General features: G+C 43.6%; 1 protein-coding gene across 2 annotated transcripts in view; it reads right to left on the minus strand.

The window, feature by feature from the left end:
- The window catches only part of mipol1 (mirror-image polydactyly 1), a 47,014-nt gene that overhangs the window by 11,081 nt on the left and 8,280 nt on the right, over positions 1 to 27,653 (minus strand). The window contains exons 2-10 of one of the 2 annotated variants that reach the window (XM_079573925.1): positions 26,965 to 27,166; positions 22,030 to 22,064; positions 21,789 to 21,912; positions 18,780 to 18,882; positions 12,374 to 12,479; positions 10,994 to 11,126; positions 7,536 to 7,575; positions 3,321 to 3,491; positions 3,120 to 3,167 (exon numbers count right to left, since the gene is read on the minus strand). In XM_079573925.1, coding sequence (XP_079430051.1) covers positions 3,120 to 3,167; positions 3,321 to 3,491; positions 7,536 to 7,575; positions 10,994 to 11,126; positions 12,374 to 12,479; positions 18,780 to 18,882; positions 21,789 to 21,912; positions 22,030 to 22,064; positions 26,965 to 27,166 — 962 coding nt within the window. Of the gene's footprint in view, positions 1 to 3,119; positions 3,168 to 3,320; positions 3,492 to 7,535; positions 7,576 to 10,993; positions 11,127 to 12,373; positions 12,480 to 18,779; positions 18,883 to 21,788; positions 21,955 to 22,029; positions 22,065 to 26,964; positions 27,167 to 27,653 lie in introns of both variants that reach the window. The other variant, XM_079573924.1, reaches the window with a different exon arrangement.

A 27,653-nucleotide genomic window follows, 5' to 3' on the forward strand; every position in this document is an offset into this window, starting at 1 on the left:
GTACTAGAGTTGGTTGTAGTAGTACTAGAGTTGGTTGTAGTAGTACTAGAGTTGGTTGTAGTAGTACTAGAGTTGGTTGTAGTAGTACTAGAGTTGGTTGTAGTAGTACTGGAGTTGGTTGTAGTAGTACTAGAGTTGGTTGTAGTAGTACTAGAGTTGGTTGTAGTAGTACTAGAGTTGGTTGTAGTAGTACTAGAGTCGGTTGTAGTAGTACTAGAGTCGGTTGTAGTAGTACTAGAGTCGGTTGTAGTAGTACTAGAGTTGGTTGTAGTAGTACTAGAGTTGGTTGTAGTAGTACTAGAGTTGGTTGTAGTAGTACTGGAGTTGGTTGTAGTAGTACTAGAGTTGGTTGTAGTAGTACTAGAGTTGGTTGTAGTAGTACTAGAGTTGGTTGTAGTAGTACTAGAGTTGGTTGTAGTAGTACTAGAGTTGGTTGTAGTAGTACTAGAGTCGGTTGTAGTAGTACTAGAGTTGGTTGTAGTAGTACTAGAGTTGGTTGTAGTAGTACTAGAGTTGGTTGTAGTAGTACTAGAGTTGGTTGTAGTAGTACTAGAGTTGGTTGTAGTAGTACTAGAGTTGGTTGTAGTAGTACTAGAGTTGGTTGTAGTAGTACTAGAGTTGGTTGTAGTAGTACTGGAGTTGGTTGTAGTAGTACTGGAGTTGGTTGTAGTAGTACTAGAGTTGGTTGTAGTAGTACTAGAATTGGTTGTAGTAGTACTAGAGTTGGTTGTAGTAGTACTGGAGTTGGTTGTAGTAGTACTAGAGTTGGTTGTAGTAGTACTAGAGTTGGTTGTAGTAGTACTAGAGTTGGTTGTAGTAGGACTAGAGTTGGTTGTAGTAGTACTAGAGTCGGTTGTAGTAGTACTAGAGTTGGTTGTTGTAGTACTAGAGTTGGTTGTAGTAGTACTAGAGTTGGTTGTAGTAGTACTAGAGTTGGTTGTAGTAGTACTAGAGTTGGTTGTAGTAGTACTGGAGTTGGTTGTAGTAGTACTAGAGTTGGTTGTAGTAGTACTAGAGTTGGTTGTAGTAGTACTAGAGTTGGTTGTAGTAGTACTAGAGTTGGTTGTAGTAGTACTGGAGTTGGTTGTAGTAGTACTAGAGTTGGTTGTAGTAGTACTAGAGTTGGTTGTAGTAGTACTAGAGTTGGTTGTAGTAGTACTAGAGTTGGTTGTAGTAGTACTAGAGTCGGTTGTAGTAGTACTAGAGTCGGTTGTAGTAGTACTAGAGTCGGTTGTAGTAGTACTAGAGTTGGTTGTAGTTGTACTAGAGTTGGTTGTAGTAGTACTAGAGTTGGTTGTAGTAGTACTAGAGTTGGTTGTAGTAGTACTAGAGTTGGTTGTAGTAGTACTAGAGTTGGTTGTAGTAGTACTAGAGTTGGTTGTAGTAGTACTGGAGTTGGTTGTAGTAGTACTAGAGTTGGTTGTAGTAGTACTAGAGTTGGTTGTAGTAGTACTGGAGTTGGTTGTAGTAGTACTAGAGTCGGTTGTAGTAGTACTAGAGTTGGTTGTAGTTGTACTAGAGTTGGTTGTAGTAGTACTGGAGTTGGTTGTAGTAGTACTAGAGTTGGTTGTAGTAGTACTAGAGTTGGTTGTAGTAGTACTAGAGTTGGTTGTAGTAGTACTAGAGTTGGTTGTAGTAGTACTGGAGTTGGTTGTAGTAGTACTGGAGTTGGTTGTAGTAGTACTAGAGTTGGTTGTAGTAGTACTAGAGTTGGTTGTAGTAGTACTAGAGTTGGTTGTAGTAGTACTAGAGTTGGTTGTAGTAGTACTGGAGTTGGTTGTAGTAGTACTGGAGTTGGTTGTAGTAGTACTAGAGTTGGTTGTAGTAGTACTAGAATTGGTTGTAGTAGTACTAGAGTTGGTTGTAGTAGTACTGGAGTTGGTTGTAGTAGTACTAGAGTTGGTTGTAGTAGTACTAGAGTTGGTTGTAGTAGTACTGGAGTTGGTTGTAGTAGTACTAGAGTTGGTTGTAGTAGTACTAGAGTTGGTTGTAGTAGTACTAGAGTTGGTTGTAGTAGTACTAGAGTTGGTTGTAGTAGTACTAGAGTTGGTTGTAGTAGTACTGGAGTTGGTTGTAGTAGTACTAGAGTTGGTTGTAGTAGTACTAGAGTTGGTTGTAGTAGTACTAGAGTTGGTTGTAGTAGTACTAGAGTTGGTTGTAGTAGTACTAGAGTTGGTTGTAGTAGTACTAGAGTTGGTTGTAGTAGTACTAGAGTCGGTTGTAGTAGTACTAGAGTCGGTTGTAGTAGTACTAGAGTCGGTTGTAGTAGTACTAGAGTCGGTTGTAGTTGTACTAGAGTCGGTTGTAGTAGTACTAGAGTTGGTTGTAGTAGTACTAGAGTTGGTTGTAGTAGTACTAGAGTTGGTTGTAGTAGTACTAGAGTTGGTTGTAGTAGTACTAGAGTTGGTTGTAGTAGTACTGGAGTTGGTTGTAGTAGTACTAGAGTTGGTTGTAGTAGTACTAGAGTTGGTTGTAGTAGTACTGGAGTTGGTTGTAGTAGTACTAGAGTCGGTTGTAGTAGTACTAGAGTTGGTTGTAGTTGTACTAGAGTTGGTTGTAGTAGTACTGGAGTTGGTTGTAGTAGTACTAGAGTTGGTTGTAGTAGTACTAGGGTTGGTTGTAGTAGTACTAGAGTTGGTTGTAGTAGTACTAGAGTTGGTTGTAGTAGTACTGGAGTTGGTTGTAGTAGTACTAGAGTTGGTTGTAGTAGTACTAGAGTTGGTTGTAGTAGTACTGGAGTTGGTTGTAGTAGTACTAGAGTTGGTTGTAGTAGTACTAGAGTTGGTTGTAGTTGTACTAGAGTTGGTTGTAGTTGTACTAGAGTTGGTTGTAGTAGTACTAGAGTTGGTTGTAGTAGTACTAGAGTTGGTTGTAGTAGTACTAGAGTTGGTTGTAGTAGTACTAGAGTTGTTTTTTACAGACATGGTCTGACCTGAGCCGGGTCTGTGTGTTTCTGGGTTAAACACTCGAGTAGAAGTACTGACCTGATAGTAATAGTACTGTAGAAGTACTGTAGTATTGCAGTAGAAGTACTGTAGCATTGCAGTAGAAGTACTGTAGCATTGCAGTAGAAGCACTGTAGTATTGCAGTAGAAGTACTGTAGTATTGCAGTACTGACCTGCAGTTGGGCGAGTTCTCGCAGATGTTCGTCTTCCAGTCGTTTGAGCTGAAAAAATAAAGATGTTTGAATAAAATCATTTAAAGATAAATCTGTCGGAGGGGGGTTTCTGAGGGCGTGGTTTCTGGGGGCGTGGTTTCTGGGGGCGTGGTCTCTGGGGGCGTGGTCTCTGGGGGCGTGGTCTCTGGGGGCGTGTCTGACCTTGGCGGCGTTGGCGTCTCGCTCTGACATCACGGCGTTCATCTCCTGGGCCGTGATGTCAGTCCTGCGTCGCCGTGACGACTGCACACGCTGCACTAAGACCGGCCCCAAGTGCTCCACCTGCTGGGCGGAGTCAGCGGTGCAGATCTGCTCCAGCAGCTCCAGGACGTCCTAAACAAACCACAACATAAGTCCACCTGCAGGGGGCGCTACTGCAGGACGTCCTAAACACAACATAAGTCCACCTGCAGGGGGCGCTACTGCAGCTCCAGGACGTCCTAAACAAACTACAAGATAAGTCCACCTGCAGGTGGCGCTACTGCAGCTCCAGGACGTCCTAAACACAAACACAACATAAGTCCACCTGCAGGGGGCGCTACTGCTGCTCCAGGACGTCCTAAACACAAACACAACATAAGTCCACCTGCAGGGGGCGCTACTGCAGCTCCAGGACGTCCTAAACACAACATAAGTCCACCTGCAGGGGGCGCTACTGCAGCTCCAGGACGTCCTAGACCAGGGGTCGGCAACCTTTAACACCGAAAGAGCCATTTGATCCGGTTTCCACGGAAAAGAAAACACTGGGAGCCACAAATACTTTTTGACATCTAATGCTGGGTTTACACATAACGACGACAAGTCACGAATGCCACGAATCCACATTCGTGGCCGAGGATCACGAATGTGGGTGATACGGGGTAGAGGTTTCACGCGCCGCTACGAACTGTTGCGACCTGTTACTGCGTGTTACGATTAATGGCACGAATTATTACGCAGGGTCACGAATATGCGTCCCGCACTGCTGCGAGCTGCTGCGGGTTATTGGGAATTGTCGCGTTCTGTCAAAAATCTGTCAAGAATTGGGCGAATGTGGACAAGATCGCCTGCCGCGCACACCGGGTTGGAGGCGGAGCAGGGACGTCTCGCTCCGCCGTGCTCCCCTGACTCCTTGGGCTCTTGCCAAATCGGGTTAAACAAAAAGCAAATACACCAGCTCCGGCCTGTCAATATACTGGAGAATAGCAATAGTTTTTCAGTCTATGGGACAGTCACACCAGTTCAACCCCGCTCCTGTCAATGTGTAACACGGGCAAACACATCAACAAACGCACGCGCTTCATGTCAGATAAGTCCGTGCAACAGCCGCACAATTTGGGCTGACTTTACTCCACAGAATAAGCATAAAAACACTACACTCACTGTGCACTCGATCTCCTGAGGATCCGTCGTAGAACTCGCTGCTCTTAAACCTCTTTATCCATGATTCTCACTCGTCTGGTCGATCATCAGCTCCAGTTGGAAAAACTTTATAATCCACAAACACAGGCCTGTCTCCACCTGCCCCGCGCCCACCGCCGCTTGCTTTACGCGTCTAAGGTTGTAAATAAGCCTTAACTTCTCTGTGGTGTAGCTGCTGGAACCAGCGTGGGAGATGCATTCAGGGACCGCGGGAAAGGCGCTTCGTACTGTCCCTTTTTTCCCACACAAACGCGGGGAAAATCGGGACAAATATATAAGTGGGGTTCTCCAGCGGGGGGGCAATAGGGGTGACAGGGACTGGCTCCCAAACATCAGGAGGAACGACCGCAGGAGGAGGAAAAGCCGGCGTTTTGGCGGGTATACCGGCTTTCACGAGTATGACGTTTATTTTGAGCGACGAAAAACAATAAAATATATTTATTCTAACATGTCAAGATCACAATAATCTTCCAATTTAGAACTAAAATATTAAAGAACAACACAAATAAAACACACTTCAATTCAATATTTAGTTTTTTTTTTTTTTTTGTAATTTATTTTCCCAAGCCACTCAGAGCCGCAGTATAAGGATGAAAGAGCCGCATGCGGCTCCGGAGCCGCGGGTTGCCGACCCCTGTCCTAGACAAACCACAACATAAGTCCACCTGCAGGGGGCGCTACTGCAGCTCCAGGACGTCCTAAACACAACATAAGTCCACCTGCAGGGGGCGCTACTGCTGCTCCAGGACGTCCTAAACACAACATAAGTCCACCTGCAGGGGGCGCTACTGCAGCTCCAGGACGTCCTAAACAAACCACAACATAAGTCCACCTGCAGGGGGCGCTACTGCTGCTCCAGGACGTCCTAAACAAACCACAACATAAGTCCACCTGCAGGGGGCGCTACTGCAGCTCCAGGACGTCCTAAACACAAGCACAACATAAGTCCACCTGCAGGGGGCGCTACTGCTGCTCCAGGACGTCCTAAACACAACATAAGTCCACCTGCAGGGGGCGCTACTGCTGCTCCAGGACGTCCTAAACACAACATAAGTCCACCTGCAGGGGGCGCTACTGCAGCTCCAGGACGTCCTAAACAAACACAACATAAGTCCACCTGCAGGGGGCGCTACTGCTGCTCCAGGACGTCCTAAACACAACATAAGTCCACCTGCAGGGGGCGCTACTGCTGCTCCAGGACGTCCTAAACACAACATAAGTCCACCTGCAGGGGGCGCTACTGCTGCTCCAGGACGTCCTAAACACAACATAAGTCCACCTGCAGGGGGCGCTACTGCTGCTCCAGGACGTCCTAAACAAACCACAACATAAGTCCACCTGCAGGGGGCGCTACTGCAGCTCCAGGACGTCCTAAACAAACCACAACATAAGTCCACCTGCAGGGGGCGCTACTGCAGCTCCAGGACGTCCTAAACACAACATAAGTCCACCTGCAGGGGGCGCTACTGCAGCTCCAGGACGTCCTAAACACAACATAAGTCCACCTGCAGGGGGCGCTACTGCAGCTCCAGGACGTCCTAAACAAACACAACATAAGTCCACCTGCAGGGGGCGCTACTGCAGCTCCAGGACGTCCTAAACAAACACAACATAAGTCCACCTGCAGGGGGCGCTACTGCTGCTCCAGGACGTCCTAAACAAACACAACATAAGTCCACCTGCAGGGGGCGCTACTGCAGCTCCAGGACGTCCTAAACAAACACAACATAAGTCCACCTGCAGGGGGCGCTACTGCAGCTCCAGGACGTCCTAAACAAACACAACATAAGTCCACCTGCAGGGGGCGCTACTGCAGCTCCAGGACGTCCTAAACAAACCACAACATAAGTCCACCTGCAGGGGGCACTACTGCTGCTCCAGGACGTCCCAAACACAACATAAGTCCACCTGCAGGGGGCGCTACTGCAGGACGTCCCAAACACAACATAAGTCCACCTGCAGGGGGCGCTACTGCTGCTCCAGGACGTCCTAAACACAACCACAACATAAGTCCACCTGCAGGGGGCGCTACTGCTGCTCCAGGACGTCCTAAACAAACCACAACATAAGTCCACCTGCAGGGGGCGCTACTGCAGCTCCAGGACGTCCTAAACACAACATAAGTCCACCTGCAGGGGGCGCTACTGCAGCTCCAGGTGGAACATCCTTTTTCAGTAGTTTTTCCCTTAACCTGAAAACTGATCCTCCCAGGTCTGAGATTCATGTCAGTGATTCAAACTGAGACACAAAACCATCACTTTTTTTTTTCCTTTTTGACACTGAAATACAATTTTTATAATAATTTGCAGCGTCGTGTATGAATTAGCATCACACTATATCTGCAAACTGAAGCATATTTTAAAATTTTACTTAGGGTTGAAAATACTTTTAGTTCGTCCAAGTACTTTGATAAGCTTTGGTTCCTCACTTCTCTAGATCTTCTTCACCAGGTTTTCCTCAGAGATAGAAAAAGCTCATGTTGCTGAATTATGGAGTTTAACATTTTTCCATCAGAATAAAACGGGACATTCTGGTCATCGCTACGGCAACACCGTGAAAAATATGGCATAGGTGTGATTGACTTTTCTGATCGGAGCGACCAAATAGACTTTTGTGCCAAATTATTTTCATTTTCGTAAAACTAAAATTTGTACTCACCATATAATTCCTATAGGGGGCGCTATCGCGCCAAATTTGGATTTTTAGTTTAGGACTGTGACTTTAACACATGATGATAAAAATCGGGCTTCACATGTGCGAATGGGAGACAGACAGACAGACAGACAGACAGACAGACAGACAGACAGACAGACAGACAGACAGACAGACAGACAGACAGACAGACAGACAGACAGACAGACAGACAGACAGACAGACAGACAGACAGACAGACAGACAGACAGACAGACAGACAGACAGACAGACAGACAGACAGACAGACAGACAGAGGTCAGGGGTCAGGGGTCAGGTCCTCACCAGGTCACAGTCGTCCACTGAGTCCAGCTCCACAGAAAACCTGCAGACACACAAATGTTCCTCATGAAAAACACAAAGTCACATTTAAAGCGACGCCTCAGGTCCGTCAGGAGCCACTGGGGGGCGCACATGACGTCACTACATCGTTAACAGCCTACAATATGTTCTGTAGTTAGTGTGGTAACTATGGAAACAGACTAAACGTCTCTACATGACATCTTCACTGAAGGTTCTTGAGTCTTCATCTGTCCTCTGCTGCTGAAGTGAGATCAGGGAGGTTCAGCCTGAAGCTCCTCCCTGAGGTCTTCATCTGGACTGAGCCTTAAAGGGCCTGGAGTCCAGAGATCAGGGAGGTTCAGCCTGAAGCTCCTCCCTGAGGTCTTCATCTGGACTGAGCCTTAAAGGGCCTGGAGTCCAGAGATCAGGGAGGTTCAGCCTGAAGCTCCTCCCTGAGGTCTTCATCTGGACTGAGCCTTAAAGGGCCTGGAGTCCAGACTGAGGCGTAACCGTAGTAACCGTCTTCATGCAGATGTCGAGTCTGAGTTTGTTGCTTATTCCTGTGCAATTCCTGAGGCCGATTCACATGAAACAAAAACTGTCCCGAAGTCCAGTGTCCACTCTCTCAGGTCACATGACTGTCAGTCCTTATTTATTTATTATTTATTCTTTACACTGTCTGACTCATAAAGGCGTCGGAAGAGGACACAATAATGAACCCGGAGGAACCCGGAGGAACAAGGAGGAACAAGGAGGAACAAGGAGGAACACGGAGGAACACGGAGGAACCCAGAGGAACACGGAGGAACACGGAGGAACACGGAGGAACCCGGAGGAACACGGAGGAACACGGCTCCTGCAGGGACAGAGCGGCCTCCAGGTGGCGCTAGGCCTGAGGGGGAGAATCTGATCCACTTCATTATCTCCTCAACTCATCTTTATTTAAATCCAGATTTCTCTTTTTGAAACGCTCGTCCTCAGCTTTATCCCCCCCCCTGCCCCCCCCCTCTGCTGCCCCCCCCCTCCTGCCCCCCCCTGCTCTCCCGCCCCCCCCTCTCTTTCATTTCCTCCTCTCACTTCTCATCTGTCGGTGATGATCCTGGTCTCAGTCCAGTTCTCGTCCTGAGTCGGACTTGATTAAACCTGGTCCCTGAAGAGTCCGGGCCTGGTCCAGGTCCAGCCTCCACAATAAACTGTAATAAAAGTGTAATAAAGAGCGACTCAGGACGCAGCCGCAATAAGGCCCCCGGACCGGGACTAAACCGGGACTACAGCGGGTCTAAACCAGGTCTAAACCGGGACTACAGCGGGACTAAACCAGGTCTGAACCGGGACTAACGCGGGACTGAACCGGGACTACAGCGGGACTAACGCGGGACTGAACCAGGTCTAAACCGGGACTGAACCAGGTCTAAACCGGGACTAACGCGGGACTGAACCAGGTCTGAACCGGGACTAACGCGGGACTGAACCAGGTCTGAACCGGGACTAACGCGGGACTGAACCAGGACTAAACCAGGACTAACGCGGGACTGAACCGGGACTACAGCGGGACTAACGCGGGACTGAACCAGGTCTAAACCGGGACTGAACCAGGTCTAAACCAGGTCTGAGCCAGGTCTAAACCGGGACTACAGCGGGACTTAACCGGGACTAAACCAGGACTAAACCAGGTCTGAACCGGGACTAACGCCGGACTGAACCGGGACTACAGCGGGACTAAACCGGGACTAAACCGGGACTAACGCCGGACTGAGCCAGGTCTAAACCGGGACTACAGCAGGACTAAACCGGGTCTAAACCGGGACTAACGCCGGACTGAGCCAGGTCTAAACCGGGACTACAGCAGGACTAAACCGGGACTAACGCGGGACTAAACCAGGTCTAAAGCGGGACTACAGTGGGACTGAACCAGGTCTAAACTGGGACTACAGCGGGACTGAACCGGGACTAAACCGGGACTAAACCAGGTCTAAAGCGGGACTACAGTGGGACTAAACCAGGACTAAACCGGGACTAACGCGGGACTGAACCAGGTCTAAACTGGGACTACAGCGGGACTGAACCAGGTCTAAACCGGGACTAAAACGGGACTAAACCAGGTCTAAAGCGGGACTAAACCAGGTCTAAAGCGGGACTAAACCAGGTCTAAAGCGGGACTAAACCAGGTCTAAAGCGGGACTACAGCGGGACTGAACCAGGTCTAAACCGGGACTAAACCGGGACTAAACCAGGTCTAAAGCGGGACTAAACCAGGTCTAAAGCGGGACTGAACCAGGTCTAAACCGGGACTAAACCGGGACTAAACCAGGTCTACAGCGGGACTAAACCAGGTCTGAGCCAGGTCTGAAGGAGGACTAAAGCAGGTCTAAAGCAGGTCTAAACCAGGACTAAACCAGGACTAAAGCAGGTCTAAAGCAGGTCTAAACCAGGACTAAACCAGGACTAAACCAGGACTAAACCAGGTCTGAACCAGGACCAAAGTGAAACAGGACCGGCCCCTGATCCCTGAGCAGGAAGGGCCTGGTCCAGGGTTGCCAGGTCTGAGCAGCCAAACCCGCCCAAAACTATCGGAAAACCGCGGAAAACCCGCGGACATACGGCGCGGCTCGAATTTTCAATATTGTTTTATTGTGAGTGGTGGTGGGAGGGGCCGATGGCACAGACTGGCAGCCTGGCTTCCATCAGTCTACCCCAGGGCAGCTGTGGCTATAACAGCAGACTAAAGCCTTATCGCTCAGTAAACCTGTGGGTGAAGGTAAAGGCGTACTTATTGCCGTGTTTAAAACAGACTCTGTGAGGGAAAAATAAACTTCCTCTACCCCCACAGAAAGTCAGGTACGTCAGCTTTAAGGTTCTGCTCAGACCCTGATCCGAGAGGAGGCGAGGAGGCGAGGATGAGGAGGCGAGGAGGCGAGGAGGCGAGGAGGCGAGGAGATAAAGAGCTCCATATTAGCCGCGAGCAGATAAGGAGGGAGGAGATATAGGAGGGAGTTAAGGACTTAGGAGATGAGGAGTTAGGAGGCAGATGAGGAGATGAGGGATCAGGAGCCGAGAGAGGTTTAAGGAAATGAGACGCTCCGAGAGGCAGCTCTACAAGAGAGAGGGGAATTAGGGGAGGGGGGGGGGGAGAGGGGGAGAAAAGGTAGAAGGGGAGGTGGGGGGGAGGAGAGGGGGAGAAAAGGTAGAAGGGGAGGGGGGGGGGAGAGGGGGAGAAAATGTAGAAGGGGAGGGGGGGGGGGAGAGGGGGAGAAAAGGTAGAAGGGGAGGGGGGGGGAGAGGGTCCGTTGTGGCTCATGGTTTTTATGGATTTCACGGCCAAAACCAAAATGCGTTTTCGAAAGTGAGTTACTTCAGTTTCCACCAGAGTAATGCTAACACATGCTAACACATGCGAACACATGCTAACACACGCTAACACATGCTAACACAGCGTAATCATGTGACCAAAGCGGACTCACTGATTGGCTGCAGCCTGCGTCAGTCTTTGGGCCGTGAGCAGGGCCTGATCTCGCTCCTCATTGGCTAACAGCAGTCGTGACATCATCGCCTGCTCCCGCTCTTTTTGGGCCGACATTAACTGCTCCACCAGCTCTGAAATAAAACAAACATATTTAAATATAAAACACAGAGATTTAAATACAGCTCTGAAATAAAACACAGATATTTAAATACAAAACACAGATATTTAAATACAGCTCTGAAGTAAAACACAGATATTTAAATACAGCTCTGAAATAAAACACAGATATTTAAATACAGCTCTGAAATAAAACACAGATATTTAAATACAAAACACAGATATTTAAATACAGCTCTGAAATAAAACACAGATATTTAAATACAGCTCTGAAATAAAACACAGATATTTAAATACAGCTCTGAAATAAAACACAGATATTTAAATACAGCTCTGAAATAAAACACAGATATTTAAATACAAAACACAGATATTTAAATACAGCTCTGAAATAAAACACAGATATTTAAATACAGCTCTGAAATAAAACACAGATATTTAAATACAAAACACAGATATTTAAATACAGCTCTGAAATAAAACACAGATATTTAAATACAGCTCTGAAATAAAACACAGATATTTAAATACAGCTCTGAAATAAAACACAGATATTTAAATACAAAACACAGATATTTAAATACAGCTCTGAAATAAAACACAGATATTTAAATACAGCTCTGAAATAAAACACAGATATTTAAATACAAAACACAGATATTTAAATACAGCTCTGAAATAAAACACAGATATTTAAATACAGCTCTGAAATAAAACACAGATATTTAAATACAGCTCTGAAATAAAACACAGATATTTAAATACAGCTCTGAAGTAAAACACAGATATTTAAATACAAAACACAGATATTTAAATACAGCTCTGAAATAAAACACAGATATTTAAATACAGCTCTGAAGTAAAACACAGATATTTAAATACAAAACACAGATATTTAAATACAGCTCTGTAATAAAACACAGATATTTAAATACAGCTCTGAAATAAAACAAACATATTTAAATACAGCTCTGAAGTAAAACACAGATATTTAAATACAAAACACAGATATTTAAATACAGCTCTGAAGTAAAACACAGATATTTAAATACAGCTCTGAAGTAAAACACAGATATTTAAATACAGCTCTGAAGTAAAACACAGATATTTAAATACAGCTCTGAAGTAAAACACAGATATTTAAACACAGCTCTGAAACACGTCATGATGACCTCTGTCGTGGGAGCGTGTGGTTGACTTGTGGTTGAAGTGGCCAGTGGGTTAGAGAAGTGGTTGATGGCCGTGCACAGGTGAGTCTTACCTGTGGTCTTAGACCACGCCTCCTCCTGGCTCCGCCTCTGTCGGAGCTGGTCATCGATGTCTCGTCTCTGCAGATCCTTCTCCTTCTGCACCAGCTGCTCCTGGAGCTGCACAAACACCAGGCCGTAGTTCAGTTATACCCTATACACCCCTAACCCTCTATACCCCTAACCCTATATACCCCTAACCCTCTATACCCCTAACCCTATATACCCCTAACCCTCTACACCCCTAACCCTCTATACCCCTAACCCTATATACCCCTAACCCTATATACCCCTAACCCTATATACCCCTAACCCTCTATACCCCTAACCCTCTATACCCCTAACCCTATATACCCCTAACCCTATATACCCCTAACCCTATATACCCCTAACCCTCTATACCCCTAACCCTATATACCCCTAACCCTATATACCCCTAACCCTATATACCCCTAACCCTCTATACCCCTAACCTTCTACACCCCTAACCCTCTATACCCCTAACCCTATATACCCCTAACCCTCTATACCCCTAACCCTATATACCCCTAACCCTCTATACCCCTAACCCTCTATACCCCTAACCCTCTATACCCCTAACCTTCTACACCCCTAACCCTATATACCCCTAACCCTCTATACCCCTAACCCTCTATACCCCTAACCCTATATACCCCTAACCCTATATACCCCTAACCTTCTACACCCCTAACCCTCTATACCCCTAACCTTCTACACCCCTAACCCTCTATACCCCTAACCCTATATACCCCTAACCCTATATACCCCTAACCCTATATACCCCTAACCCTCTATACCCCTAACCTTCTACACCCCTAACCCTCTATACCCCTAACCCTATATACCCCTAACCCTCTATACCCCTAACCCTCTATACCCCTAACCCTATATACCCCTAACCCTATATACCCCTAACCTTCTACACCCCTAACCCTCTATACCCCTAACCTTCTACACCCCTAACCCTCTATACCCCTAACCCTATACACCCCTAACCCTATATACCCCTAACCCTATACACCCCTAACCCTCTATACCCCTAACCCTCTATACCCCTAACCCTATATACCCCTAACCCTATATACCCCTAACCTTCTACACCCCTAACCCTATATACCCCTAACCCTATATACCCCTAACCCTCTATACCCCTAACCCTATATACCCCTAACCCTATATACCCCTAACCCTATATACCCCTAACCCTCTATACCCCTAACCTTCTACACCCCTAACCCTCTATACCCCTAACCCTATATACCCCTAACCCTCTATACCCCTAACCCTATATACCCCTAACCCTCTATACCCCTAACCCTCTATACCCCTAACCCTCTATACCCCTAACCTTCTACACCCCTAACCCTATATACCCCTAACCCTCTATACCCCTAACCCTCTATACCCCTAACCCTATATACCCCTAACCCTATATACCCCTAACCTTCTACACCCCTAACCCTCTATACCCCTAACCTTCTACACCCCTAACCCTCTATACCCCTAACCCTATATACCCCTAACCCTATATACCCCTAACCCTATATACCCCTAACCCTCTATACCCCTAACCTTCTACACCCCTAACCCTCTATACCCCTAACCCTATATACCCCTAACCCTCTATACCCCTAACCCTCTATACCCCTAACCCTATATACCCCTAACCCTATATACCCCTAACCTTCTACACCCCTAACCCTCTATACCCCTAACCTTCTACACCCCTAACCCTCTATACCCCTAACCCTATACACCCCTAACCCTCTATACCCCTAACCTTCTACACCCCTAACCCTCTATACCCCTAACCCTATACACCCCTAACCCTCTATACCCCTAACCCTATATACCCCTAACCCTATATACCCCTAACCCTATACACCCCTAACCCTCTATACCCCTAACCCTCTATACCCCTAACCCTATATACCCCTAACCCTATATACCCCTAACCTTCTACACCCCTAACCCTCTATACCCCTAACCTTCTACACCCCTAACCCTCTATACCCCTAACCCTCTACACCCCTAACCCTATATACCCCTAACCCTCTATACCCCTAACCCTATATACCCCTAACCCTCTATACCCCTAACCCTCTATACCCCTAACCCTATATACCCCTAACCCTATATACCCCTAACCCTATATACCCCTAACCCTCTATACCCCTAACCCTATATACCCCTAACCCTATATACCCCTAACCCTATATACCCCTAACCCTCTATACCCCTAACCCTCTATACCCCTAACCCTATATACCCCTAACCCTATATACCCCTAACCCTATATACCCCTAACCCTCTATACCCCTAACCCTATATACCCCTAACCCTCTATACCCCTAACCCTCTATACCCCTAACCCTCTATACCCCTAACCCTCTATACCCCTAACCCTATATACCCCTAACCCTCTATACCCCTAACCCTCTATACCCCTAACCCTCTATACCCCTAACCCTATACACCCTTAACCCTATACACCCCTAACCCTCTATACCCCTAACCCTATATACCCCTAACCCTCTATACCCCTAACCCTCTACACCCCCCTAACCCTCTATACCCCTAACCCTCTATACCCCTAACCCTCTACACCCCCCTAACCCTCTACACCCCTAACCCTATACACCCCTAACCCTCTACACCCCTAACCCTATATACCCCTAACCCTATATACCCCTAACCCTCTATACCCCTAACCCTCTACACCCCTAACCCTATATACCCCTAACCCTATATACCCCTAACCCTCTACACCCCTAACCCTATATACCCCTAACCCTATATACCCCTAACCCTATATACCCCTAACCCTCTACACCCCTAACCCTATATACCCCTAACCCTATATACCCCTAACCCTCTATAACCCTAACCCTCAGCTAACAGCTAATGCTGACCACAACTAATGCTGACCACGACTAATGCTAACCACGGCTAATGCTAACCACGACTAATGCTAACCACGGCTAATGCTAACCACGACTAATGCTAACCACGACTAATGCTAACCACGACTAATGCTGACCACAACTAATGCTGACCACGGCTAATGCTAACCACGAGTAATGCTAACCACGGCTAATGCTAACCACGACTAATGCTAACCACGACTAATGCTAACCACGACTAATGCTGACCACAACTAATGCTAACCACGGCTAATGCTAACCACGGCTAATGCTAACCACGGCTAATGCTAACCACGGCTAATGCTAACCACGACTAATGCTAACCACGACTAATGCTAACCACGACTAATGCTAACCACGGCTAATGCTAACCACGACTAATGCTAACCACGGCTAATGCTAACCACGGCTAATGCTAACCACGACTAATGCTAACCACGACTAATGCTAACCACGACTAATGCTAACCACGACTAATGCTAACCACGACTAATGCTAACCACGACTAATGCTAACCACGACTAATGCTAACCACGACTAATGCTAACCACGACTAATGCTAACCACGACTAATGCTAACCACGACTAAAGCTAACCACGACTAAAGCTAACCACGACTAATGCTAACCACGACTAATGCTAACCACGACTAAAGCTAACCACAACTAATGCTAACCACAACTAATGCTAACCACGACTAATGCTAACCACGACTAATGCTAACCACGACTAATGCTAACCACGACTAATGCTAACCACGACTAAAGCTAACCACGACTAATGCTGACCACGACTAATGCTAACCACGACTAATGCAAACCACGACTAATGCTAACCACGACTAATGCTAACCACGACTAATGCTGACCACGGCTAATGCTAACCACGACTAATGCTAACCACGACTAATGCTAACCACGACTAATGCTAACCACGACTAATGCTGACCACGACTAATGCTGACCACGACTAATGCTGACCACGACTAATGCTAACCACGGCTAATGCTAACCACGGCTAATGCTAACCACGACTAATGCTAACCACGACTAAAGCTAACCACGACTAATGCTAACCACGACTAATGCTAACCACGACTAAAGCTAACCACGACTAATGCTGACCACGACTAATGCTGACCACGACTAATGCTAACCACGACTAATGCTGACCACGGCTAATGCTAACCACGACTAATGCTAACCACGACTAATGCTGACCACGACTAATGCTGACCACGACTAATGCTAACCACGGCTAATGCTAACCACGGCTAATGCTAACCACGACTAATGCTAACCACGACTAAAGCTAACCACGACTAATGCTAACCACGACTAATGCTAACCACGACTAAAGCTAACCACGACTAATGCTGACCACGACTAATGCTAACCACGACTAATGCTAACCACGACTAATGCTAACCACGACTAATGCTAACCACGACTAATGCTAACCACGACTAATGCTGACCACGACTAAAGCTGACCACGACTAATGCTGACCACGACTAATGCTAACCACGACTAATGCTAACCACGACTAATGCTAACCACGACTAATGCTAACCACGACTAATGCTAACCACGACTAATGCTAACCACGGCTAATGCTAACCACGACTAATGCTAACCACGACTAATGCTAACCACGACTAATGCTAACCACGACTAATGCTAACAACGACTAATGCTGACCACAATTAATGCTAACCACGACTAATGCTAACCACGACTAATGCTAACCACGACTAATGCTAACCACGACTAATGCTAACCACGACTAATGCTAACCACGACTAATGCTAACCACGACTAATGCTAACCACGACTAAAGCTAACCACGACTAATGCTAACCACGACTAATGCTGACCACAATTAATGCTAACCACGACTAATGCTAACCACGGCTAATGCTAACCACGACTAATGCTAACCACGACTAATGCTAACCACGACTAAAGCTAACCACGGCTAATGCTGACCACGACTAATGCTGACCACGACTAATGCTAACCACGACTAATGCTAACCACGACTAATGCTAACCACGACTAATGCTAACCACGACTAATGCTGACCACGACTAATGCTAACCACGACTAATGCTGACCACGACTAATGCTGACCACGACTAATGCTGACCACGACTAATGCTAACCACGACTAATGCTAACCACGACTAATGCTGACCACGACTAATGCTAACCACGACTAATGCTGACCACGACTAATGCTGACCACGACTAATGCTAACCACGACTAATGCTAACCACGACTAATGCTAACCACGACTAATGCTAACCACGACTAATGCTGACCACGGCTAATGCTAACCACGACTAATGCTAACCACGACTAATGCTAACCACGACTAATGCTGACCACGACTAATGCTGACCACGACTAATGCTAACCACGGCTAATGCTAACCACGACTAATGCTAACCACGACTAATGCTAACCACGGCTAATGCTAACCACGGCTAATGCTGACCACGACTAATGCTGACCACGACTAATGCTGACCACGACTAATGCTAACCACGACTAATGCTGACCACGACTAATGCTAACCACGACTAATGCTAACCACGACTAATGCTAACCACGACTAATGCTAACCACGACTAATGCTGACCACGTCTAATGCTAACCACGACTAATGCTAACCACGACTAAAGCTAACCACGACTAATGCTAACCACGACTAATGCTAACCACGACTAAAGCTAACCACGACTAATGCTGACCACGACTAATGCTAACCACGACTAATGCTAACCACGACTAATGCTAACCACGACTAATGCTAACCACGACTAATGCTAACCACGACTAATGCTGACCACGACTAATGCTGACCACGACTAATGCTAACCACGACTAATGCTAACCACGACTAATGCTGACCACGACTAATGCTAACCACGACTAATGCTAACCACGACTAATGCTAACCACGACTAATGCTAACCACAACTAATGCTAACCACGACTAATGCTGACCACGACTAATGCTGACCACGACTAATGCTAACCACGACTAATGCTGACCACGGCTAATGCTAACCACGACTAATGCTAACCACGACTAATGCTAACCACGACTAATGCTGACCACGACTAATGCTAACCACGACTAATGCTAACCACGGCTAATGCTAACCACGACTAATGCTAACCACGACTAATGCTAACCACGACTCAGGGGGGAGGGGGAGTAACTCAGGGGGGAGGGGGAGTACCTCAGGGGGAGGGGGAGTACCTCAGGGGGGAGGCAGAGTACCTCAGGGGGGAGGGGGAGTACCTCAGGGGGAGGGGGAGTACCTCAGGGGGGAGGCAGAGTACCTCAGGGGGGAGGCAGAGTACCTCAGGGGGAGGGGGAGTACCTCAGGGGGGAGGGGGAGTACCTCAGGGGGAGGGGGAGTACCTCAGGGGGAGGGGAGTACCTCAGGGGGAGGGGGAGTACCTTGCTGTTGAGGTCTCGGAGAGAGTCGAGTTCCTTCAGTAAAAATGAGATGTTTTTGTCTCTGTCCAGAAACGCTGCACTCTGATTGGTCGACGCCGTCATCCTGAAACAAACATTTAAACGTCACTTTCTGTCAACGCCTCAAAACTGTAAAGAGAAAGTACTGCAGTATTTGCAGTAGAGAATACTGCAGTATCAAAGTATTCAGTCAAATCCATTGAAATAAGTGTTTGATGTAAATGAGAACGCCCGCACAGCGCCCCCTGCTGTTCACAGAGGATCATTATGGAGGAAAAGGTTCAACTCAAATACTACTCGAGTAAAGTACACATCCTTAAGTACAGGAGTAACTTTACTGTTACTGACGCCTCTGCCTCCTCCTTCAGTCCCTTCTCTTCCCTTTCCATCCCCCCTCTCTGTCCCCCCTCCCCCTCTCCCCCACCCTACCTCTCTCTCCCCCTCTCTCTCTCCTCTCCCTCTCTCCCCCTCCCTCTCTCCCCCCCTCCCCTCTCTCTCCCCTCTATCTCTCCCCCCTCCCCCTCTCCCCCACCCTCTCTCTCTCCCCCCTCCCTCACTCCTCTCTCTCTCTCCTCTCCCCCTCCCTCCCTCCCTCCCGTTTATTTCTGGGTAAAAAGTGGATATTATTTCGTTTTGGCGTGTGAACCCAGTTTAATAAGGCGCAGAGCGGCGGCGGCGGCGGCGGCGGCGCTGGAGCGAAAGGTCGGAGCGTTTCGTGAATCAAGTAAAACAAACAGAGCGTGAGAAGGTCACGGAAACGCGGCGGCGACAAAAGGAGCGCTCAATAAAAGCTTTAATAAAAACACAGTGGCTTCCACCACACAATACTGCAAATACTGCAGTACTGCAGTACTGCAGTACTACAGTACTACAGTACTGCAACACCCTGACCACTACAGCAGCCCAATACTGCAGTAAAATACAGCAGCTTTAAAGACACAATACTGCAAATACTGCAGTACTCCAGTACTACAGAAGTGAACATGACTGTCCTGTTTCTGGTTCTAGGATCATACATGAGCGTTAAAGGGGGTGTTATGTATAATGTGATGATGTCATTCCCTCATGGCTCAGTCACGTATGTTATATATGTTTATATGTAACACTTCACTCACAGGTTCACACGGGTTCTCCTCATGCCTGGTGTCACTGAGCGACTCGCTCCTCCACGGGCACAAACACAGGTACTCATCAACTCGTCTAAGCTCAGGTAAGAACACAGGTACTCATCAACTCGTCTAAGCCCAGGTAAGAACACAGGTACTCATCAACTCGTCTAAGCCCAGGTAAGAACACAGGTACTCATCAACTCATCTAAGCTCAGGTAAGAACACAGGTACTCATCAACTCATCTAAGCTCAGGTAAGAACACAGGTACTCATCAACTCGTCTAAGCCCAGGTAAGAACACAGGTACTCATCAACTCGTCTAAGCCCAGGTAAGAACACAGGTACTCATCAACTCGTCTAAGCTCAGGTAAGAACACAGGTACTCATCAACTCATCTAAGCTCAGGTAAGAACACAGGTACTCATCAACTCATCTAAGCTCAGGTAAGAACACAGGTACTCATCAACTCGTCTAAGCCCAGGTAAGAACACAGGTACTCATCAACTCGTCTAAGCCCAGGTAAGAACACAGGTACTCATCAACTCGTCTAAGCTCAGGTAAGAGCACAGGTACTCATCAACTCGTCTAAGCTCAGGTAAGAACACAGGTACTCATCAACTCGTCTAAGCTCAGGTAAGAACACAGGTACTCATCAACTCGTCTAAGCTCAGGTCAGAACACAGGTACTCATCAACTCGTCTAAGCTCAGGTAAGAACACAGGTACTCATCAACTCGTCTAAGCTCAGGTCAGAACACAGGTACTCATCAACTCGTCTAAGCTCAGGTAAGAGCACAGGTACTCATCAACTCGTCTAAGCTCAGGTAAGAGCACAGGTACTCATCAACTCGTCTAAGCTCAGGTAAGAACACAGGTACTCATCAACTCGTCTAAGCCCAGGTAAGAACACAGGTACTCATCAACTCGTCTGAGCTCAGGTAAGAACACAGGTACTCATCAACTCGTCTAAGCTCAGGTAAGAACACAGGTACTCATCAACTCGTCTGAGCTCAGGTAAGAACACAGGTACTCATCAACTCGTCTAAGCCCAGGTAAGAACACAGGTACTCATCAACTCATCTAAGCTCAGGTAAGAACACAGGTACTCATCAACTCGTCTAAGCTCAGGTCAGAACACAGGTACTCATCAACTCGTCTAAGCTCAGGTAAGAGCACAGGTACTCATCAACTCATCTAAGCTCAGGTAAGAACACAGGTACTCATCAACTCGTCTAAGCCCAGGTAAGAGCACAGGTACTCATCAACTCGTCTAAGCTCAGGTAAGAACACAGGTACTCATCAACTCGTCTAAGCTCAGGTAAGAACACAGGTACTCATCAACTCGTCTGAGCTCAGGTAAGAACACAGGTACTCATCAACTCATCTAAGCTCAGGTAAGAACACAGGTACTCATCAACTCGTCTAAGCCCAGGTAAGAACACAGGTACTCATCAACTCGTCTAAGCCCAGGTAAGAACACAGGTACTCATCAACTCGTCTAAGCTCAGGTAAGAACACAGGTACTCATCAACTCGTCTAAGCTCAGGTAAGAACACAGGTACTCATCAACTCGTCTAAGCTCAGGTAAGAGCACAGGTACTCATCAACTCGTCTAAGCCCAGGTAAGAACACAGGTACTCATCAACTCGTCTAAGCTCAGGTAAGAACACAGGTACTCATCAACTCGTCTAAGCCCAGGTAAGAACACAGGTACTCATCAACTCGTCTAAGCTCAGGTAAGAGCAGACCTCAGGCTGGAAAAACGCTCCTTTAACTATCTATGCAGACAAAGCCTGAGGGCCACATTTGGCCCCCGGGCCGCACTTTAATCGCTCTGAGGAGTGAGCGCAGATGGACTGGCCCCGCCCATCAGTTTGCATTACCTGTCCACTTTAGGCTCCGCCTCCATCAGGCCGGGTCCTGACAGGCTCCTCCTCACAGCGGGACGGGGAGGAGAGGGCGGAGCTCTGGGGGGAGAGGCCGGAGCTCTGAGAGGAGAGGGCGGAGCTCTGGGGGGAGAGGGCGGAGCTCTGAGAGGAGAGGGCGGAGCTGTGGACAAACACAGGGTGATGTTGTACATGTTTTAGTGTGTGTAAAGGAGCGAGGGGCGGAGTCAGAGCTCACCTGGGGAACAGGTGTGGTCCAGGCTGATCCCAGTCCTGCAGAAAAAGCAGATTCAGAAACTTTATTCAATCCCAACAGGTCGATTCATTTACAGATCCATCCAACTCAGAAAATCCAAACATTCAGTGCTTGAAATTGTTGAAATGTATAAAGGTGATGTTTCTGAAGTGATGCTAAATAACAGCAGGAAGAAAAAAGGCAAAGCTGACAAAATATAGTGATTAGAGTTAAAGGGATATTTCAGGATTTTACCATTTTTGACTTAGGGCCTCCTACTTCCTACTTATCCAGAGTGTTGTTGTCTTCATTCATGCAGTTCTTATATTTGAAGAGTTTAGTGGTGCTAGGCTAGTGCTAGGCTAGTGCTAGGCTAGTGCTAGGCTAGTGCTAGGCTAGTGCACTGACCACATACATGTCTGTGTGACTGAATCATGTTTGAAAAGAACTTATATTTGAGCAGCATCAGTTCCTGGTTGTTGCTACGCAGCGGCGGAGTGATCTGCTCAGTGACCGGATCTACAGTCGTTTGTTTACCTGCGGCCGCATCACGAAGTGATATAAAGTGATATTAAGTGATAGAGTGATATAAAGTGATATAAAGTGATATAAAGTGATAAAGTGATATAAAGTGATATAAAGTGATATAAAGTGATATAAAGTGATATAAGTGATAAAGTGATATAAAGTGATATAAAGTGATATAAAGTGATATAAGTGATAAAGTGATATAAAGTGATATAAAGTGATATTAAGTGATATAAAGTGATATTAAGTGATAAATTGATATAAAGTGATATAAAGTGATATAGTGATATAAAGTGATAAAGTGATATAAAGTGATATAAAGTGATATAAAGTGATTTAAAGTGATTTAAAGTGATTTAAAGTGATTTAAAGTGATATTAAGTGATATTAAGTGATTTAAAGTGATAAAGTGATATAAAGTGATAAAGTGATAAAGTGATATAAAGTGATATAAAGTGATATAAAGTGATATAAATTGATATAAAGTGATATAAAGTGATATAAAGTGATTTAAAGTGATTTAAAGTGATATTAAGTGATTTAAAGTGATAAAGTGATATTAAGTGATATAAAGTGATAAAGTGATATTAAGTGATATAAAGTGATAAAGTGATATAAAGTGATATTAAGTGATAAAGTGATATTAAGTGATATAAAGTGATATAAAGTGATATAAAGTGATATTAAGTGATATAAAGTGATATTAAGTGATATTAAGTGATATAAAGTGATAAATTGATATAAAGTGATATAAAGTGATTTAAAGTGATTTAAAGTGATATTAAGTGATTTAAAGTGATAAAGTGATATAAAGTGATATAAAGTGACAAAGTGATATAAAGTGATATAAAGTGATATAAAGTGATATTAAGTGATATAAAGTGATATAAAGTGATATAAAGTGATATAAAGTGATATACAGTGATATACAGTGATATACAGTGATATTAAGTGATAAAGTGATATTAAGTGATATAAAGTGATAAAGTGATATTAAGTGATATAAAGTGATATTAAGTGATATAAAGTGATATTAAGTGATATAAAGTGATAAAGTGATATTAAGTGATATAAAGTGATAAAGTGATATAAAGTGATATAAAGTGATATAAAGTGATATAAAGTGATATTAAGTGATATAAAGTGATATTAAGTGATATAAAGTGATAAAGTGATATTAAGTGATATAAAGTGATAAATTGATATAAAGTGATATAAAGTGATTTAAAGTGATTTAAAGTGATATTAAGTGATTTAAAGTGATATTAAGTGATATAAAGTGATATAAAGTGATGAAGTGATAAAGTGATATAAAGTGATATAAAGTGATATTAAGTGATAAAGTGATATAAAGTGATATAAAGTGATATAAAGTGATATACAGTTATATAAATTGATATAAAGTGATATTAAGTGATAAAGTGATATAAAGTGATATAAAGTGATATAAAGTGATATAAAGTGATAAAGTGATATAAAGTGATATAAAGTGATATAAAGTGATATAAAGTGATATAAAGTGATATTAAGTGATATAAAGTGATATTAAGTGATATTAAGTGATAAAGTGATATAAAGTGATATAAAGTGATATTATGTGATAAAGTGATATAAAGTGATATAAAGTGATATAAAGTGATATTAAGTGATATTAAGTGATATAAAGTGATATAAAGTGATATAAAGTGATATTAAGTGATATTAAGTGATAGAGTGATATAAAGTGATATAAAGTGATATTAAGTGATATTAAGTGATATAAAGTGATATTAAGTGATATAAAGTGATATAAAGTGATAAAGTGATATAAAGTGATATAAAGTGATATAAAGTGATATAAAGTGATATAAGTGATAAAGTGATATAAAGTGATATAAAGTGATATAAAGTGATATAAGTGATAAAGTGATATAAAGTGATATAAAGTGATATTAAGTGAAATAAAGTGATATTAAGTGATATTAAGTGATATTAAGTGATATAAAGTGATATAAAGTGATATAAGTGATAAAGTGATATAAAGTGATATAAAGTGATATTAAGTGATATAAAGTGATATTAAGTGATAAATTGATATAAAGTGATATAAAGTGATATAGTGATATAAAGTGATAAAGTGATATAAAGTGATATAAAGTGATATAAAGTGATTTAAAGTGATTTAAAGTGATTTAAAGTGATATTAAGTGATATTAAGTGATTTAAAGTGATAAAGTGATATAAAGTGATAAAGTGATAAAGTGATATAAAGTGATATAAAGTGATATAAAGTGATATAAATTGATATAAAGTGATATAAAGTGATATAAAGTGATTTAAAGTGATTTAAAGTGATATTAAGTGATTTAAAGTGATAAAGTGATATTAAGTGATATAAAGTGATAAAGTGATATTAAGTGATATAAAGTGATAAAGTGATATAAAGTGATATTAAGTGATAAAGTGATATTAAGTGATATAAAGTGATATAAAGTGATATAAAGTGATATTAAGTGATATAAAGTGATATTAAGTGATATTAAGTGATATAAAGTGATAAATTGATATAAAGTGATATAAAGTGATTTAAAGTGATTTAAAGTGATATTAAGTGATTTAAAGTGATAAAGTGATATAAAGTGATATAAAGTGACAAAGTGATATAAAGTGATATAAAGTGATATAAAGTGATATTAAGTGATATAAAGTGATATAAAGTGATATAAAGTGATATAAAGTGATATACAGTGATATACAGTGATATTAAGTGATAAAGTGATATTAAGTGATATAAAGTGATAAAGTGATATTAAGTGATATAAAGTGATATTAAGTGATATAAAGTGATATTAAGTGATATAAAGTGATAAAGTGATATTAAGTGATATAAAGTGATAAAGTGATATAAAGTGATATAAAGTGATATAAAGTGATATAAAGTGATATTAAGTGATATAAAGTGATATTAAGTGATATAAAGTGATAAAGTGATATTAAGTGATATAAAGTGATAAATTGATATAAAGTGATATAAAGTGATTTAAAGTGATTTAAAGTGATATTAAGTGATTTAAAGTGATATTAAGTGATATAAAGTGATATAAAGTGATGAAGTGATAAAGTGATATAAAGTGATATAAAGTGATATTAAGTGATAAAGTGATATAAAGTGATATAAAGTGATATAAAGTGATATACAGTTATATAAATTGATATAAAGTGATATTAAGTGATAAAGTGATATAAAGTGATATAAAGTGATATAAAGTGATATAAAGTGATATTAAGTGATAAAGTGATATAAAGTGATATAAAGTGATATAAAGTGATATAAAGTGATATAAAGTGATATTAAGTGATATAAAGTGATATTAAGTGATATTAAGTGATAAAGTGATATAAAGTGATATAAAGTGATATTAAGTGATAAAGTGATATAAAGTGATATAAAGTGATATAAAGTGATATTAAGTGATATTAAGTGATATAAAGTGATATAAAGTGATATTAAGTGATATTAAGTGATAAAGTGATATAAAGTGATATAAAGTGATATAAAGTGATATAAAGTGATATTAAGTGATAAAGTGATATAAAGTGATATTAAGTGATAAAGTGATATAAAGTGATATAAAGTGATATAAAGTGATATAAAGTGATATAAAGTGATATTAAGTGATATTAAGTGATATAAAGTGATATTAAGTGATATTAAGTGATAAAGTGATATAAAGTGATATAAAGTGATATAAAGTGATATAAAGTGATATTAAGTGATAAAGTGATATAAAGTGATATTAAGTGATAAAGTGATATAAAGTGATATAAAGTGATATAAAGTGATATAAAGTGATATAAAGTGATATAAAGTGATATTAAGTGATATTAAGTGATATTAAGTGATAAAGTGATATAAAGTGATATAAAGTGATATTAAGTGATAAAGTGATATAAAGTGATATAAAGTGATATAAAGTGATATAAAGTGATAAAGTGATATTAAGTGATATAAAGTGATATAAAGTGATATAAAGTGATATTAAGTGATATTAAGTGATAAAGTGATATAAAGTGATATAAAGTGATATAAAGTGATATAAAGTGATATTAAGTGATAAAGTGATATAAAGTGATATAAAGTGATATAAAGTGATATTAAGTGATATAAAGTGATGTGTGAATAACCCACATGCGTGTGCGTGACACATGACACACGTGTGAATAACCCACATGCGTGTGTGTGACACATGACACACGTGTGAATAACCCACATGCGTGTGTGTGACACATGACACACGTGTGAATAACCCACATGCGTGTGCGTGACACATGACACACGTGTGAATAACCCACATGCGTGTGTGTGTGAGTGAGGACTGATGTTTACAGGAGTTTTTAAAATGATTTCTAAGAGAAGGGGTCAAAGGTCACCTGGCGCTGCCTGGACTCCTGGGCGGGCTGCGGGAGTGAGTGCGGGCCGGGCTGGTGGGGCTCCTGGGGGGGCTCCTGTGGGGGCTCCTGGGGGGGCTCCTGACGGGGCTCTGGGCGGGGCTGCGGGGCGACAGGGCGAGGGGCGTCCGGGGGCCTGGTGAGGGCAGTCTCTGTCGCAGCTCGTCGTTCACTCGAGGGTTAGCTGCACAAACACACACACGCACACACACACACACACACACACAAACACACACACACAAACACACACACACACACACACACACACAAACACACACACACGTTTACATCAATGATCTCATCTGAAGACTTTAACCTGAGCTTCAGCTTCAGCGCCGAGAGGGAGACGAGTGTTTACTGCCCTCATTAAGGAGCTAAAGACCAGGCTAACCACGGGCGCTAATGACGAGCTAATGACGGCCTAATGCAGGAAGCTAACACGGCGCGCTAATGCGGAGCGCTAATGCGGAGCGCTAATGCGGAGCGCTAATGCCGCCACTTAATTAAGAGCCGCGTGAAGAGCTGAGCAAAGTGAGTTCAGGTGAAAACAAACACGACGACTTCATAACAGAGACGAGGAGGCACAGAGCAGCTAATCAGGACTCGGCCGGGATTATACCAGGACTAAACCAGGACTAAAGCAGGACTACAGCAGGACTACAGCAGGACTC

Source organism: Gobius niger (assembly GCF_951799975.1).
Source record: "Gobius niger genome assembly, chromosome: 16".
NCBI lineage: Eukaryota > Metazoa > Chordata > Actinopteri > Gobiiformes > Gobiidae > Gobius > Gobius niger.